The sequence below is a fragment of the Macrobrachium nipponense genome, chromosome 7 (genome assembly GCF_015104395.2).
Source record: "Macrobrachium nipponense isolate FS-2020 chromosome 7, ASM1510439v2, whole genome shotgun sequence".
Lineage (NCBI taxonomy): Eukaryota > Metazoa > Arthropoda > Malacostraca > Decapoda > Palaemonidae > Macrobrachium > Macrobrachium nipponense.
The window spans coordinates 18,367,716-18,386,486 of record NC_061109.1 but is presented as its reverse complement, the minus strand read 5'-3'; the positions used below and the strand labels follow the sequence as shown (position 1 = coordinate 18,386,486).

Sequence of the window (18,771 nt, the reverse complement as noted above, 5' to 3'; positions counted from 1 at the left end):
AACACATTGGGAGTCTATCTAGAAACTCTTGATAGCACGTCTAGGAAAGAAACACTTAGTCTGTCTAGGAAAGACTTGGGATCCGTCTAGGAAAGACTGTCACATCTAGGAAAGAAACACAGAGTCTATCTTAGAAAAGAAACTCTGAGTAAGTCACTGTCTAGGAAAGAAACACTTGGGAGTCACTGTCTAGGAAAGAAACACTTGGGAGTCACTGTCTAGGAAAGAAACCCTTGGAGGTCACTATCTAGGAAAGAAACACATGGGAGTCACTATCTAGAAAAGAAACTCTGAGTAGTCACTGTCTAGGAAAGAAACACTTAGGAGTCACTGTCTAGGAAAAAACTCTTGGTAGTCACTGTCTAGGAAAGAAACACATGGTAGTTACTGTCTAGGAAAGAAACACATGGGAGTCACTGTCTAGGAAAGAAACACATGGGAGTTACTGTCTAGGAAAGAAACACATGGGAGTCACTGTCTAGAAAAGAAACTCTTGGTAGTCACTGTCTAGGAAAGAAACACATGGGAGTTACTGTCTAGGAAAGAAACACATGGGAGTCACTGTCTAGAAGAAGAAACTCTTGGTAGTCACTGTCTAGGAAAGAAACTCTTGGGAGTCACTGTCTAGAAGAAGAAACTCTTGGTAGTCACTGTCTAGGAAAGAAACCCTTGAAGGGGTCACTATCTAGGAAAGAAACTCTTGGGAGTCACTGTCTAGGAAAGAAAGACTTGGGGTCACTATCTAGGAAAGAAACTCTTGGGAGTCACTGTCTAGGAAAGAAACATTTGGGAGTCACTGTCTAGGAAAGAAACCCTTTGGGGTCACTATCTAGGAAAGAAACTCTTGGTAGTCACTGTCTAGGAAAGAAATACTTGGGGGCACTATCTAGGAAATAAACTCTTGGGAGTCACTATCTAGGAAAGAAACTCTAGGGAGTCACTGTCTAGGAAAGAAATAATTTGGGTCACTGTCTAGGAAAGAAACACTTGGAAGTCACTGTCTAGGAAAGAAACATTTGGGGGCCACTATCTAGGAAAGAAATTCTTGGTAGTTACTATCGAGGAAAGAAACTCTTGGGAGTCACTGTCTAGGAAAGAAACACTTGGGAGTCACTGTCTAGGAAAGAAACACTTGGGATTCACTGTCTAGGAAAGAAACTCTTGGGAGTCACTGTCTAGGAAAGAAACCCTTGGGGTCACTATCTAGGAAAGAAACTCTAGGGAGTCACTATCTAGGAAAGAAACTCTTGGTAGTCACTATCTAGGAAAGAAACTCTAGGGAGTCACTATCTAGGAAAGAAACTCTTGGTAGTCACTGTCTAGTAAAGAAAATCTTGGGAGTCACTATCTAGGAAAGAAACACTTGGGTGTCACTGTCTAGGAAAGAAATTTTTGTGGTCACTATCTAGGGAAGAAACCCTTTGGAGTCACTGTCTAAGAAAGAAACACTTGGGGCCACTATCTAGGAAAGAAACTCTTGGGGTCCTATCTAGTTAAAAACTCTTGGGGTCTTTATCTAGGAAAGAAACTCTTAGGGTCACTATCTAGGGAAAAAACCCTTTGAAGTCACTGTCTAGGAAAGAAATTCTTTGGGTCACTATCTAGGGAAGAAACCCTTTGGAGTCATTCTCTAGAAAAGAAATGCTTGGGTTCACTATCTAGGGAAGAATCACTTTAGAGTCACTTTACCTTACACCTTACAGACCTTACATCTTGTTCGGGTTGCCCCAGGTCCCTCAGTGTGAGGCACCTCTAATGTCTACCAGAGAGTTGCTAGTACATCTTCCGGTATATTTTGCATCTTCCAATCTTGGATGGTCTGGGATGCAGTTTAGATATTTGTCGAGCTTATTCTTAAACACATCTACGCTCACTCCTGATATATTCCTCAGATGAGCTGGCAACGCATTGAATAGACGCTGCATTATCGATGCTGGTGCGTAGTGGATTAATGTCCTGTGTGCTTTCCTTATTTTTCCTGGTATAGTTTTGGGCATTATTAATCTACCTCTGCTTGCTCTTTCTGATATTTTTAGTTCCATGATATTTTCTGCTATTCCTTCTATCTGTTTCCATGCCTGAATTATCATGTAGCGTTCTCTTCTCCTTTCTAGACTATATAATTTTAAGGATTGTAGTCTTTCCCAGTAGTCAAGGTCTTTAACTTCTTCTATTCTAGCTGTAAAGGACCTTTGTACACTCTCTATTTGTGCAATATCCTTTTGATAGTGTGGGTACCATATCATATTGCAATATTCAAGTGGACTACGAACATATGTTTTATAAAGCATAATCATGTGTTCAGCTTTTCTTGTTTTGAAGTGCCGTAACAACATTCCCATTTTTACTTTACATTTTGCCAACAGAATTGCTATTTGATCATTGCATAACATGTTCCTATTCATCATCACACCAAGGTCTTTAACTGCTTCCTTATTTGTGATTGTCTCATTATTAGGTCCCCTATATGCATATAGCTTTCTTTCTCTGTCTCCATAATTTATTGATTCAAATTTATCTGAGTTAAATACCATCCTATTTACCTCTGCCCAATCCTATACTTTGTTAAGGTCTCTTTGTAGAGCGTTCCTATCTTCATCACAAGTAATTTCTCTACTTATTCTTGTGTCATCTGCGAAACTACTCACTACCGAATCCTTAACATTACTGTCTATGTCTTCAATCATAATAACAAACAGTATTGCAGCTAACACCGTACCTTGCGGCACACCGGATATTACCTTGGCTTCATCCGATTTCTCGTCGTTTGCAATAACTATCTGTTTTCTGTTGTGTAAAAATTCTTTTAACCATCTTCCTACTTTATCCACGATATTGTGTTTTCTAATTTTCTTCGCTAATATATTATGGTCTACTTTGTCAAAAGCTTTTGCAAAGTCTAAATAAACCACATCTGTTTCATTTCCGCTTTTCATATTTTTGAATATGTTCTCACGGTGGACTAACAGTTGGGTTTGTGTACTTTTTCCGGGTACGAAACCATGTTGCCCTTTATTAAACAAATTATTTTTTATTTTTTAAATGTTTCATAATATTTTTCTTCATTACCCTTTCATACACTTTCATAATATGTGATGTTAGACTCACAGGCCTATAATTACTTGCCTCTAGTCTTGATCCACTTTTGAAAGTAGGGGTAATATATGCTAATTTGTGCTCATCATAAATCTTGCCTGTATCTACACTTTGTCTTAATAATATTGCAAGTGGCTTTGCGATAGAATGAACTACTTTCTTTAACAAAATAGCAGGCACTCCATCCGGCCCTGCAGCAGCTCCATTTTTAATTTCATTAATAGCCTGCACAATATCAGCTTCATTAATATCTATGTCAGCTAAATATTCACTATTTTCATCCCTTACTTCTATATCATTATCTTCATTATCTATTCTAGGGGTGAATTCTCTCTTATATCGTTCTGCCAATATGTTGCAAATTTCCTTTTTTTCATTCGTTAATCTCCCTTCAATTCTTAGAGGGCCTATTTCTATTCTTCTTTTATTCATCTTCTTCGCATATGAGTATAATAGTTTGGGATTTTGCTTTGATATTTAGGGATTTTTGGGTTTTCTTTTTTCTTCCAAGTCCCGTTTTTCATTTTCTTTTGATTGTATAATCTTTTGTTCTGCATTTTCTATCTTACTTTTTAGTTCTATAACTTTCCATGCATTTTTTTCTTTTGCAAGACCTTTTTTCCACTTTCTGATTTTCTGGAACAAGATCCTTCTGTCTCTTGGTATGCATGACTGATGTTTACTTTTCTTCTTCGGTATATATTTATCCACTATTTTCTCTAATATTTTATATAATATCTCCGTATTTACCTTTATGTCATCACTTACGAAAATGTTATCCCAATCTTTGTTTAATTCTTCATTTATTTCTGACCATTTTATATTTTTACTGTAGAAGTTGTATTTTCCATATCCTTCCCACTTTTTCATTTCTTGCTTATATCTGTTTTCACTTGCTTTGGAATGGACTGTTAATTCTATGACATTATGGTCTGAAATACTCGCATTATAAACTATTATTTCTTTAACATAATTCATCTCGTTCACAAATACTAGGTCTAAAGTATTTTCCTTTCTTGTTGGCAGGTGATTTATTTGTTGAATGTTGTATTCTAGTAGCATATCTAATAGCTTTTCGAATTGCCTCTTATCTTCTGAACTACTATTACTCTCTTTTTTATATGTATAAGTACATCCACAATCTCCTATTCGTTCTTTCCAGTCTACGAAAGGAAAGTTGAAGTCTCCAGATAGGAGAATAGTCCAGTCCTTGTGATTTCTACATATATCATCCAATTTTTCTATTATTAAGTCAAACTCTTTAGTATTAGGAGGTCTATATATTACTATGTTCATTAATTTTTCAGATTCAAATTCTACCGCTATTAGTTCACATTCTGAGTTACTATATTTCTCATATATTTTCCTTGTTTTTTGTCTTTCCCATATATTGCGGTTCCCCCTTGATTCCTATTTTTTCTATCTGATCTATAAGTTTGGAACCCTTTTATTTGATCATCATTCCCAGTCTCTTGGGAATACCAGGTTTCACTTATATTCATTATATCTATTTTCTTTTCAATTTGGGTTAGTTCTTCTAAGTACTCTATTTTTCTTTTTGAGTTACTCGTAACTAAACCCTGCGCATTCATCACTATGATGGTTTGCGTGTTTTCTCCTTCATTTAATATTGGTAATAATAAGGATTTTCCCATGTCTCTTTCCTGTTCTGGTATGTTGTTCTTTTTTTCATTTCCAGAAATTCTGACATTAAAAAAATCCAACTTTTCCATAATATTTGTTCTTCCTTCATCATAATTATTCATTTTGTGTCTGAATCTGCAATTTTCTCCATATCTGCAATATCCTCTTGCATAATAAAAACAGTTATTATCTCTTGAGTAGAATCTTGGAGCTGATGCATTGAAATTTTTTGCTGACACCTCTGCATATCTCGGAGAGAAACCCTTGGGAGTCGCTTTTTGGAAAGAAACTCTTGGGGTCATTATCTAGGGAAGAAACCCTATGGAGTCACAGTCTAGGAAAGAAACTCTTGGGGGTCACTATCTAGGAAAGTAACCCTTGAGGGGTCACTGTCTTAGAAAGAAACTCTTGGGGGTCACTATCTAGGAATGAAACTCTTGGGGGTCACTATCAAGGAAAAAAACGCTTGGGGGGTCACGGTCTAGGAATGGCAATCGATGAATTCAACCTGTCAGTGATGTGCACTGTAAGTCTTATTTTACTACACTGTGTTTCTACCCTTACTCAGACAAGCGCAAACTCACTAAATATAAATTCTAGTTCGTCAAAAAATATACGATAAATAGCAAAGGCAATAATAAATAGGAGTGGTGATGCATTAGCTGCCAATCTAAATCTAGATCCAGCAAGAACGAGTTAGAATTCAGTCCATAAGGTTTCCCTAGGCCTAGAAAGCTGTGAAAACTCGAGACGTTTAAGAGAGAATTATACTTATTCATTCAAAAACAGTTTTGATATAGAAATAATTATGTAAATTTTTAGCTATAACTAAGAGTTATGATTGATGAAGATGATTCTCCTGTAAGTTTCATTGGCATTTCTTAAACTCTTGTATTTTATAAGAAGAAAATATATCTCCTATCAAGCCATGTAGTCTTAGTATTGCTGAATAATATACCCACGTAACTGTGTGTGTTTTAGTGTAGAAACATATGCCTTTTTGCATATCTATTTTTAAAATTTCATTTTTCATTCATCATCAGTCCCAGTGGTTGGCTTATGTCTTAGACCTAGTACTCCATTTCATTCTAATCCTCCCGGCGAGCCCTTTGAGAGCCGTTAATCAGTTCAGTAGTCTGATCAAACTATGTTTAATAATAATAAGGGTTCTATAATAACCAATATGCTATTTTGTTCAAGACTTGAATCAGCTGAGGACTAATCGTCACTTGCGCTTCGTCATTTGTTTCTATAGGACGCCATGTCATACTCTTTCAAGTAATTATAAATTTTTGAATATACTAGTAGGCCTAAACCTTTACTCAAATTCTATTACTTTGTGTTAGTTATTTCCTGTGCACCTTTCAGTAATTTCAATTTTGATCAACAGGGAGTCATGGCAAGTATCACTCTCTCTCCTCTCTCTCTCCTATTCTCATCTCTCTCTCTCTCTCTCCTATATATATATATATATATATATATATATATTATATATATATATATATTGTTCAAGATTTTAATCCAGAACCAAGAAAAATAGTCTTTTTACCAAGTTTCATGCATCTTTGTGTATATGCAAGTTCCCCCTTCCAAGTGGAAGAATCCATTCTCTCCATTTTCTTGAAAAAGCTATCTCTTCTCCCATTGGTTATTGGAATTACCCCCTACAGAGCCAACCCTTCAAAAGGATTAGGAATCAGCAGCTCAGCCTCAGAAGAACTCCAGACCTAGGACAGGTCAGATCTCCTCCTGCACCTGACCAGACGCCGCCTTCTCCCCCCCCCTTCCCCCCCTTGCCTGCTTCCCCATGCCCTCTGGGAAGTCCCAAGTATATTTTCAAAGTCCATAGTGCATGGAGACATCAAGGAGAAGACTACAACCCTCAGGATCCAGGTACTGTGAGAGGAAATTCCGGTTCAGCCAGGAAATTGTTTTTACCTTTGTCTGTATTTCATTTCCCTTTTTCCAAGGCGACTTGTGTAGTTTCTCATTTCCCCATCTGGCCTCAGTTCTGTGATTACTCCCCTGTGATACTAGTAACATCCCCCTAGTGAATTCAAGCAACAAAATAGTTCTCTTTGTGTAAATTTCCCAGTCATTTCATTCCCCCCATGAGTGCCCTTTTTGATTGAAAGAAAGTAGTGTGTAACATTCACCCTCGTGTGCCCCCTTCCCCCCCACCTTATGCCTGTGTCCTCTATTTGCAGACAAACGCTGTGCCTGATTGTGGTAAGAGTTGGAAATCCTTGAAACAAGCTTGCATTTTTTATCTGTTGCGCAAAATCTCTGAACGCCGTGACTGGATTGCTCCAGCCACGTGTCCCGGTGGATCGACAAAACGATCCCCCCCTTTTTTTAGTCTCCTGGACCTCTGTAAATTCATGTAAATACAGTGCTTTTAAAACTAGAGTCCAGCTTTTATGTAACTTCCTCCCTTCTCAATAATATCGGCCATATGCCTGAGTAGTTTGGTTTTTCTTTTTTCTCTTTGTTCTGATCCCTCGTCCTCCAGTCAAGGCCAAATTTTTCAGTATTAATTATATTGCCTAGGAGTGATTGAGGTGGATTCAGAATAATATATATATATATATGTAGAGCTGTGCCTTTGTATAACAAGGTGGCCTGTGGGTTATTAAGACCTGCGACGTTATACGCAAGTATCTGTTTGTATACTTCCCATCCTCGTCGGAGTGTCATCGATTGCGACGATAATTTCTAAGTCAGTATCTTCTTTAGGTATAAAGGCGAAGACGTTTCAAACTCATGGTGATAAACTTAACAATATATTTGTGAAACTACATCTCTTGAGTAGAGGCAAGAAGTGTGGTTCAGAGAACTTGATTCTAGGAGAGGAAGTAGAGTTCTGAGTTACAATGCATTTACAAAATCATAGGAGAGCAAAGCTAGCTCAGCATACTAACATACAGACAGATGAACATATGAGAGGAAGTCACGTAATCGTCTGTGGGTTATAGGTCAACATATTCTCAGGCAAAAGCACTGTGACCTGTTTTACACAACAATGGAGTTGATTACCACAGGCGAATGCAAACCAGGACACTGATACAACACGCCAAGGCTTAGCTTGCATTCTTTTGTCAGTCCCTATCACACTCCTTGGTATCTCGTCAGTGACCCCTTGGGTCATTGGCTTATTTATATATGGAATAACACACGTTCCATATATTTTATTATGTAACACACATAGGATATATATATATATATATATATATATATATATATATATATATATATATATATATATATATATTGGTTTGACACTGCAATAAGAATCGTCCTAGTTCAATTTTGAAGGTTGTCCTGGTAATCAATCATTTTTTTAATATAGCTCCCGGTTGTCTATTAGTGGCCTATACAGTAGGCTAGGCCTGAATGTATAGGACTACAAGCAACAGACATTTATTCTAAAGTTAGCTTCAGAAGAAAATGCAAAATTAATCGTAATAAATCCATAGCTTTCCTTCACTGCAATTTGAGTTTTAATTTAGAATGCCTGAATTGGCGGTTTCATACGACTATTTTTTCTAAGATGGCTGTGTTGCTGTACTTCGCATCTTGGATTCGTTGCGAAACATTCTTATAAGTTTATATTTATTTCTAATTGTAAAGAACTTGCTTTTCCACCAGAGGTAGATATCTGGTTTCATAAATACACCACTGTAATATATTTTCCACGGAGAATCAGAGGACAACTCGTTTATGCAAATTTCTTACAACTAATGCAAAAAACTTCATAACGCTTGTTCACTAAAGGTAACGGTCCCTTCCTCTGGTAGGAATAGACACACAATATATTGATTATCTTTTATTTCTCACTCACACATACCGTGATACGATACAAGAAAACGTGAGATATCAACAATAAGCAGCAGAATTTCCGAAAAAACATATCAAAGTATCAAAAATTGATTCTCTAGCACTCACCGTAAGGTATGAGTTTGTCAATAGACACAGCAAATGAAAGTGTACTTAAAACAAGAGATTCTTACACCGCACTTGAAAATAAATACAATGAAGAATATGTACAAAGAAACTCATACTTGCATATCCTTGGTTATAGAGGACTGTGAAATATTCAAGATTTTTGTTGCTGAGGTCATATTAAGGGAAATATCCCTGACATTTACAGAGCTATGTGTAGCATCCTCTCACCACTTCCCATTCACTCCCTCCCCTCCCCCACCCCCCTCAAAAAAGGCTTAAATGACATGCCTGGAATAATATACTTGTTCATTGCATAATTTTGTCCGTTTGTATGGTTTTCAAAACTAGTTACATATATGTTTAATTTTTTTTTTCATCATAATAAACAGTGCTACAATTTTTACCACATGTCTTCATGAATCTGATAAACGATATGTTAAGTGAACTGGAGCTTTTGTAAGACTATAACAATTCAAAGAAATTCGTGTCCAGAAAATGGTACATATATTACGTTTCTCTCTTGGTCCAGCTTAGCCAACCCAGGTTGACTTTTCTGCAGATAACATCAGCAGAACCCTCCCCTCCACAGACACATCTACTCTGCTGCTTCTAAACAAGAATAATTCCTAACAAAAGAAGAGGAAGGATAGTGAGAGGAGGAGTAAAATAGAACGCGAGAGCGAGCCGTTTTAAAGAAATCCTTTCAACTACTACTACTACTACTATGCCATGCACATGTCAACTTTAGGTATCACAGGACCACTTGACGCCTGAAAGTGTGAATGGATATAATTACCATACGAGTGGAGGCAGATAGATGCTGCTTTCCACGTGTAATATCCCATGCGTTGCAGATAATCTTAAATATTAACTCAAATATTTTGATTCAGTTTTAACAGAATGTTGACGAAAAGTAAACAGAACAGCATGAGATTACTTTTGAATAAAATATGATGTCACCCTTATGTTTTTATTTTTTATTTATTTATTTTTCTTTATCTTCCATTTTGGGAGAGTTACGGTCAAGGCTTCTAAGTGATTATCTTTGATAATTTTCCATCATATATTTCAGATAATGCTCTACCTTTCATGTTCAGCCTGTGCCATGTCAGCAGTATATATATATATATATATATATATATATATATATATATATATATATATATATATATATATGTGTGTGTGTGTGTGTGTGTGTGTGTGTGTGTGTGTGTGTGTGTGTGTAAATATAATTAACCTGCACCTTTTATCATATATTATATGTCTAGCTTTTTCTGTGGATTACTCCGCTGAGTTAGGGATACTCATCGTAATATGTCATATTCGTGTAGTACTCCATCTGGTCCAAGCCCACGAAATACCTGTCATAGGCGGCGAGTTTGCTGGGCACGGGAAAGTAACCCAGCTTTTTGTAGTAGAATTTGCAGCCGTAGTCTATTGAACGGCTCTCCATGAGAGTAAGCTCAATGTGCCAGTCCTGAAACGAAAGACGCACATTATCCATTTATTAATTTCAGGAATTTGGTTTTAATTTTGATACGTGAGATATATAATTTCTTTCTGTATTTCCCTTTAACTTTTCTAATGAGCGCCATATTCTTTGGAAGCTTCTACTTCAAGTCAGTGGTTCCTTTGGTGGGCTTGTTCCATGTGAATAGGGTTCATCTTTTCAGTAATAATAATAATTGACTACCCATGGTCATTAGTGATGATTTTTCTCCGCTGTGCTTGGAAAGGGAATGAACTTTCCATAAGACTATTAAAAAGGGTTGACAAGAATATTTTAGAAGCGTTAGGACAATGCTAGAATGTGACTGGTTCAAATCAGTATACCGATGGATTTAATATTGTTAGCATAAAAAAACTCCTTAGGCTATGAGTTTAAAAAAAAAAACTTGAACAGTATAATTATAGTAATAAAAAGCAAAACTAGACCAGTAAAAGCAAAAATGTGAACAAAAGGAAGGAGTGTTTACAAGTAAAATATGTCAAAATCGGAGATAATTATATAAAATACATCTACTAGCCATACTGTATACTACAGCTCTTCTCACTTTACTAATCTGATCAGTGTTGTCACTCATGGAGTGAATTCATTGTCATTCGGTGATAAATTTAACCTATTCATACTAACGCTACTTTTGCAGGACTACCATATCTGAGTGCAAGAGGAACAAAATGTCAGACCTGCAGGGCTAACAACTCACACCTTTCGGGCTACCACCACCTGAGAGAGTGAGTTTCAGCTCTTACCTTTGTCATCTGTAAGCGCTGGTCTTCAGGAACTTGCAGCCCGAGGACTGCTAGAACCTGCTGGATGCGAGCCTCAGGCACCTCGAGGCCGAGAAACTTGTACAGGTAGGAGAGCATCGTTCTTGGGTACAGAACGAAATGTTCGTAGTGCAGAATCTGAAGAAAAAAACACACATAATGCTGGAGGCACAATGTTTGACAATAGCTTCAGACTCTCTTATATAAGACGACTGATTGATTGCTAAACGTTGTCTGCAGCGTCTACTCAGCCCAGTTGCATCCACTTTTTACCCTTTTACTTTACCTTATATCTATCACTTACCAATTTTCCTTGCAACGCAGCTTGTAAGTATATTTTGTGCCTCTGTGATGCTAAAAACAGCACCCTTCAGAGCAGTTATTTCCAGAGGGATTTATTTTGACTCCTAGGAATTAATGGGACAATTGATGATGTTGATCAGTTGTAGAGCCAAAAAGGGGCGGGGCTTAACCTTACTGGTTTAAGAGATAAATATGCAAACTGCAAATTGATAAATTGACTTGCATTTTATTTTCTCGTATGTTATATGATTTCAAATACTCAATAAGCCTATTATATTTCGTCAAAAGCATTATAGGCCTGAATGATTCGGAAATATTTTAGCACAGACTAGGTTCCATTTCCAATTTGGGTTGGTGCAATGCTTGGCTGGGTACCCTGGCCACGTCATTTCCCGTCTTATGCTCAAAGTGAGTGGTATCGAGAATGAACATTATTGATTATCATATCTGTTTGTTTACCTCTGTTCATATTCTCTTTCTTCCATCTGACTTTCCACCCTCTCTAACAGTTGTTTCATAGTGCAACTGCTTTGAGGTTTTCCTCCTGTTACACAGGTCAGACATTCTTACTGTCAATTTCTATTTCAGCATTGAATGACCTCATAGGTCCCAGCGCTTGGCCTTTGGCGTATAGTCTTTTTTTTTTTTTTTTTTAATATATTCTGCTTATTTATTCTACATTAGGGTGAGTTTTGAGTGCTCAAATGTTCCATGCAAGGGTGCATGGTCTAAAAATTTGTCATGAAAAAAAAAAAAAACGAAATTATTTTGTTTTTTTTATATATTATGTTTTATGTCATACCAAATCTTTTAGAACAAGAATCATTTGATTGAGATGTGTCCTAAAAACAGCCGTCACGAAATGTTGTGCCTGATCAAAGTTATTACTCTAATTTTTGGTTATCGTCAGTTGACCAAACATATTAGGGTGTTTTGAGGCTTGGCCATGCCGAGTGAACAGGAGAAACCAGCCTGTTGAAAGTTTTCTGTGACATACCTAGATTAAAACATACAATATGTAATTCACAAAAATAATACATCTCATTCAGTCTACTATAGGAAGTTAATAACTGTAAGCTTTAAAGACAAAAACTTAAAATCTTGAAATATCATGCATGCAATAGACGCGTATATTACAGTGCAGTGTGGGTAATGGGGTGTGATGTATTGCTGATGAGCTTTCAGTGCGGGTGTATCAAGCAGTTAATTCTTTGGGAGTTTTCTGCAAAATAGGTTCAGCCAGAAATATCAGTTAACATGTAACGTTTTTCCTCAGTAGGGCCACACCTAATTGTAAACTGGTGGAACACACACACACACACACTATATATATATATATATATATATATATATATATATATATATATATATATAATGGACTGCTAATTCAGTCATTAAGACTACTTTTTTTTATTTATTCAGTTATGAAACTTTTCAGAATAGCCCAGTTTTAGACGGATCACAGAATTGTGTTGTTATTGGATGACAAAAACAGCGAGAGAGAGAGAGAGAGCAAACAAAAAATTATGAATAAAGAATATTTTTATTAGTCTTACACACACGTGTGTATACATACATACATACATTCATACATATATATATATATATATATATATATATATTATATATATATATATATATATATTAGCTGGGCTGTTGATCATTTCCTTTATTGCCTCAAGCTATGGGAAGAAACTTTTATTTTGAATTTATTCTGTTATGAAACTTTTCAGAATTTCCTAGTTCTGTACAGATCACAGAAATATATATACGAGAGAGAGGAGGAGAGAGAGAGAGAGAGAGAGAGCGAGAGAAGAGAGAGGAGAGAGAGATAGAGAGAGAGAGAGAGTGCGGGGGGGGGGGGGGGGGGAGGGTGGGGGGGGGGGGGGGGGGGGGGGGGGGGGGGGGGGGAGACCAATGATGGTATGACAGATAAAATCATAAAAAAACATTCGCGAAAAGAGATTGCCGCGCGAATATAAACGCACGAATGCAGCACCAAAAGGGGTTGTTCACTTTGTTAATATGGCAAATAAATTCACTTGAAACTCCTTTAAAGTGAATTATACTCGATATAAATTTTGATACTATGTAATTAAATAGTTAAGTAAGTTAAAAGTTACAAATGTTGTAATCAGTAAGCTAGTTTAATATATATACTTCACTGCAAAGACTAAGCCGCAGGTAATATTTGGTTTAGGAGTTTACTGTTTACTCAAAAGAGGAGGGAAGTTCAACAAGTGACTACAGTTCTTGCACACGTCTTAATGTGAAGTGTAATTACGGCTTTAATTCGTTTGCTGTAACTGACTACAAATTACATTGGAATACTTAGTCAATCACGTGAGTATGTAAGAATATTATTTTAATAATTACTAATACTACTACTTAGGTAGGCCTAGTTAGCCAATGTATACCTAACTACCTATAGTACTACCTAGCTAGTAGCTACCTATAACTAGGGCTACTATACCTACCTGTGGGTAATAGGTTAGTTAGGCGGTAACCTGGCCAAAATCAAATGCCTCGTAGGCCTAAGCACAAGTCCGAGCCTCAAATTGCCTTTTGTAACGTAGTCTAAGGTAAAAAACCGTAGGGTCCAGAGTGGACCATTTACGGTCAGCTTGGACAATCCCAAAAAAAGTACATTATACGCGTCCTGACATCGGAGATGGGCATCAGTCGCGACTTGTTGTTGGTGAGAAACGGAGCTAAAGACCTCTACTCTCCTTTCGAAGTCTAAGTATTTTCTCCAAAGTTAGAAATTAAGGCCAAATCTCACCAAAACGCGTTCAAAATTTTTACTTACAACTCGAGGTATTTAGAAGATTGATGCCATCTCGATGGTTACGGAGTCGCTTGTGTCAATAAACTAACCATTTCCTGTGATAAATCTGCACACCACTTGTACCCACAGACGCTGGGGCACTTTCATCACAACAATCGGAAAACTTTTCCTCACCGAGTAAACAACTGTTTTGTAGAAGACGACGAAGAGTGCACTTCGATAATTCTTTAAATATATAGTAAAACATCAATATTTTACATATTTATGATGATTAATTTGAAAATATTCGTTATTGAAAAAGTAACTCGATTCTGACTCAAATTTAAGTAATTATTCTTTGGAATTAGAATGTTCTTTTAAGTCATGTATTATGACGTCACGACATCTTGACTTTCATACCTATTGTAAATAATTGCTTTACTCAACTTTCTTGCAGAACAGTTTACCAGTTATTCATGCAGTTTATCAGCTCTTCATGTAATTGGTATAATCGTAATGCGCATATATATCTTTATTATTTACTTTTTGGATATGTGAAAATGTTTTACTGCCGGATTATTGCCGTAGTGTGACGCAATTGTTTTCGTTCCCTGCGCCTCTGTTTTCGCACCATACAAGAAATTATGGGGCCGAATTTGCAATGACCAGAAAGTCGTTAAAAAGAGGAAATTGTTCCGACACGGCATACAAACCTTCGCGGTCCTTTTACAATAGGAAGCGGTACTAGCGGCAGCTGGATAGGTCCGTAAGCGTTTTCGGAACAAGGGGTTAGGTAGTTAACTGCTTGTCCGACAGGCGCGCCGCGCGCGACTGGGAGGTAAACAAATCACTTTTGCTTTCTTTCGGCCTCACAGCGAGTGGACGTTTGTGTTCTACGCTCTCTGCCCGCTTCTCGTCGTTTGCTTTCTTGAGTATTTGGTTGTGTTTGTGTATGAAAGAGTTTCATTGTAAGTACAATCATTTCTCTCTTTTCATATTAATTCAACTGAATTTGATAAACTGATGGAATCTCCTCGCCTCGCTACCCCACGGAGACTATGCCCGGGTACCGAAGGGCGTAAATGCGGGAAGTTCCGCTCTTTCCCGAGATAGACCCTCATATTTTGTGTGCTCGGTGTCGGGGGCGCGAGTGCACCCGAGCCGAGCCTTGTGATGTTTGTAATGATTGGTCGGAGGCGCAGTGGACTTTGTATGAGGGCAGGAAGAAGCGAAGGCCTGCAAAGGAGTCGTCGGAAAGCTCTCCCGCGACTCCTTTGGTGACGGACACTTCGTCTTCTTTCCTGCCGCCCCGCCTCAACTTCCACGTCTCGCGCCTTCCCCTTCGGGGGGGGTGTCTAGGTCCTTCTCCTCTCCTGACTTGTCGAGTGTGGAGGAGGGCGCTAGATACCCTGACGTCGAGTTGTACTCTGGGTCCTCTATCCGCTCGTCTCGCGCGAGCGGGTAGAGGATCCCCCTAATCACCCGACTTTTGCCTCCTCAGGTACGGTTGCCGCGAAGGATGACCTCGGACAGGTGTGGCTCGTTGGGGCTGCAGGGCGTGCCGAGTGTCCCAGGGGCTGCTCTACCATCTCGCTGGCTCCGTGGCGGTCACCCATGCAACGGTCACGACCACCACCACGACCTTACAACACCCGGCTACGCTTCACCTCCTCACCTGGTGTACACCCAGCACGCGGTCTCTGTGACACCCACTACATCGGTGCAGGAGCCAGTCGCCGTAACTCGGGGGTAGTGTGATGCCGCCCACCTGGGTTTGCCGTGCTGCCGCGACCGGACTTCGTGTGCCCGAAGAGCTCGCCCCTGGACCTCCCACCGGTACCTAGGATGTCTGTGCCGCTGGTCCGCCCATCTGGACCGCCTACACAGTCTGCCGTACCTGCCGTACCTGCCCAGCTGCTGTCCACGACGTGACGTTGACCACTGCTGCCGTTCCTGTACCTGCTCCTGCTGTCTCTTCTGCCGCTTCCTGTGATGCTCGCACCTGCTGATGTTGTTCCTGTTCCTGGCGCCGCTGCTCCCGATGCTGATCTGTTCGGACATTGTGCGTCCCGGGCCCTGTTGCTTCGGCAACAGCAGCCCCGGCTCCGTCCTGGATGACAGATCTGACGTCGGTCCTGAGAAGGTTGACGAAGAAGAAGAAGAAGAGGAGGAAGGTGTCGTCTTCATCGTCTTCTTCGTCGTCGTCGTCGTCTGCCGCCTCTTCCCCTTCTTCTTCTAAGGCTCCCCGCCGAAGAAGAAGAAGGTCGCCTCCCCCACCCCCCCCCCTAAGAAGTCTCCTTCGGGAACTTCTAAGGGCCCGTCTCGCTCTTGGTGAGACGGGGGGTTCTTCCGCTGGTCACCCTGCTCCTTCGGGGGCAGGACCCGTCTCTTCTTCCGCAAGTAAGAAGACTACGGGGACCAGAGGAGTGCCGGCTAACACCGGCACTTCCTCACCTGCTGTCAGTGGTTCGGCCACAGCAGCAGGGTCCGTCTCGGCGCTCGTTGCGTCGAGAGGTACCGAGTGTACGGTCGCCTACCAGCGACCGTACAGCCCAGGAACCAGACCTCTGAGTCCGCTCAGCGTCAGGTTCACGGCACGGAGCGGAAGACTGGTGAACAGCCGCTCACCCGACTCTCACCAGACCAGCTCTCGCTCTCGCGGCGAGCAGCTGGCTACCCGGGGGCGGACAGTGACGGTCCATGACCAGGCCACGGGCTGAGGCTGGGAAGAGGTCCCCCCCGTTCGCCGGCACCAGCCATTTGCTGGGTACCAGCGAACTGACGCACCGTGAGGATACGCACCGATCTCACCGTGACAGTGGAGCTCGCCGGTCGCCTGACCATCACTCTCACAGAGAGCGATCGGGTTACGGCGACCAGCACCAAGCTCCTCTGACACACGACGACCGTGGGGCCGCTGTTCTCGGTCCAGCCGTTCTCCACAGCGAGACGGCTCGACTAGGTCTGCAGCTCGATCGCCACCGCGGGTTGGCGATCGCCTGCAGCCTTCCAAGCCCGCTGGTTCTGCCAGCGAGCGAGGAGGGAGCGTCAGGTCTTCCTCTCCCATACCTTCAACCTCCTCGGGTTACACCGGGAGGGGCGAGGTATTGAGGAGTGATCGTGAGGGGTGCGCCCCTCAGGATCCCACCACGTCGTCGTACGTACCAGGCTCGGTTTCTCGGACCAGCCAGGTCGTACGCACAGGTGGTTGGAGGAGACCGAGAGGGGTCTGTCGCTGCTCCTCTCCTTGAGGGAGGAGGGTCTCGGGAGGTGCTCCTGTTTGAGGGACTGGACGGTCCGACTCCGCAGGACGCAGTCACTCTGAGATCCAGAGGAACTTTGCCGAGGTTATTGCGCTGATTCGTCAGCACAACGACCTCGGGGAAGGATCGCCGCTCCCACCATCCGAGCCCACGTCCCGGCTCGAGTCGTTCTGGGGCCCGAAGAGGGAACCCAGACCGACGGTGGGTTTGCCGCGTTCTGAGCTTGCGGACTTCAGTGCTGGACCAGGTTGAATCGCTTGTCTCCGGACAAGACGGTTCGCTCAAGTCTGGCAGGTCGAGCAAGTTGCTTCCACCTCCTCTGCTGCGACAGCGGCGTTTTTACGTGCCATCTGAAGACCCGATGCCGCCCAAACAGGTGAACCCGGAGTTAGCCAGGCTGACTCCGGGTGTGTCTCTGCAGCAGCTCCTGTCCGAGAACCTGTGGTTCTCGCAGCAAGAGGCACTAGGCCCTGGAAGCTACCCAGGGCAGCTTTCCAATGCCGTCTCCTGGCTAGATCTGTGGTTCTCGCAGCAAGAGGCACTCGGCCTGGAATCTACCGCCATGGCAGCTTTCCAGGCCGTCTCCTGGCTAGATCTGTGGTCCCTCACAGTATCTAAGGTCGCAGCCAACTCCGGGGGAATTTCTCCCGAAGATGACTCGGCCTTCAGGAGACTTTGCCAGTCTGGGGAAGAGCCATCTCCTTCCTTGCCCACCAGACGGTGAACCTGTGGGCCAACCTGGTTCTCCGACGAAGGGACGCTGTCCTTACTCGGGTTTCCAGGGCGGCCGGGCGTGAAGCGGCGTTGGGACTTCGCAACGGACCCTTACGGAGTTCCACGTCTCTCTTCCCAGGAGAGATGGTGGACGCTGCGGTGGACAGACGGCGCACTGACGACAGTGACCGGCTAGTTCACCAGGCAGTCCTCGAAGGCTTCTTTCTGGCAGCCTCGGACTGCGGCCAAGTCTAAGAGCTCGGCTAGCGCTTCCTCGGTGGCTAAGACGGTAGCTGCGTCGAAGCCCGGGGATGACTCTGTCTTCTTCGACTTCTGGCAAGGGGAGCCGTAACCAGCCCTCCTCCCAGCCCTCCTCCTCCCGTGGAGGCTCTGGGAAGAAGTCGAAGAAAGGGGGGAAACGCTAGGGACGGCGTTCCCCCTCACCTGCTGCCGGAAGGGTGGGGGGGTGCCTGGCCAGCCATTGGGCAACTTGGCAGCGCTACGGTGCCGAGACCTGGATTGTAGATGTCCTTCGGGAGGGGATATCTATTACCCTTTCGAATCTTTCGGCCACCCCTCACCTCCAACCCGGTCCAACAGCAGTCGTACGTTCCAGGTCATCGAAGGACGTAGCACTGAGACAGGAGATCAAGACCATGCTGAGCAAGAGAGCTGTAGAAATCGTCACGGATCAGTCACCGGGCTTTTACAGTCGACTCTTCCTGGTGGAAAAGTCTATGGGAGGCTGGCGCCCGGTGATAGATCTCT

The 18,771-nt window shown here is 41.8% G+C and overlaps 3 protein-coding genes across 8 annotated transcripts in view; 2 read left to right on the top strand and 1 right to left on the bottom strand.

Moving 5' to 3' along the window:
• The window catches only part of LOC135216983 (cyclin-dependent kinase inhibitor 3-like), an 80,018-nt gene extending 69,053 nt beyond the window's left edge, over positions 1-10,965 (top strand). Inside the window, exon 9 of the mRNA XM_064252528.1 lies at positions 10,833-10,965. The gene's annotated coding sequence lies outside the window, so the exon portion shown is untranslated. The remainder of the gene's footprint in view (positions 1-10,832) is intronic.
• LOC135216980 (uncharacterized) overlaps positions 8,554-18,771 on the bottom strand; it is a 45,640-nt gene continuing 35,422 nt past the window's right edge. For all 3 annotated transcript variants that reach the window (XM_064252517.1, XM_064252516.1, XM_064252518.1), the window contains 2 exons: positions 10,939-11,094; positions 8,554-10,162 (listed from right to left, as the gene is read on the bottom strand). In XM_064252517.1, the coding sequence (XP_064108587.1) occupies positions 9,980-10,162; positions 10,939-11,094 (339 nt within the window). In that variant the 3' untranslated portion in view covers positions 8,554-9,979. The remainder of the gene's footprint in view (positions 10,163-10,938; positions 11,095-18,771) is intronic.
• The window catches only part of LOC135216985 (meiotic nuclear division protein 1 homolog), an 81,389-nt gene continuing 73,639 nt past the window's right edge, over positions 11,022-18,771 (top strand). Inside the window, exon 1 of one of the 4 annotated variants that reach the window (XM_064252536.1) lies at positions 11,022-11,043. The gene's annotated coding sequence lies outside the window, so the exon portion shown is untranslated. Of the gene's footprint in view, positions 11,044-13,445; positions 13,611-18,771 lie in introns of those variants that run through there. The other 3 variants (XM_064252531.1, XM_064252532.1, XM_064252533.1) reach the window with 3 other exon arrangements.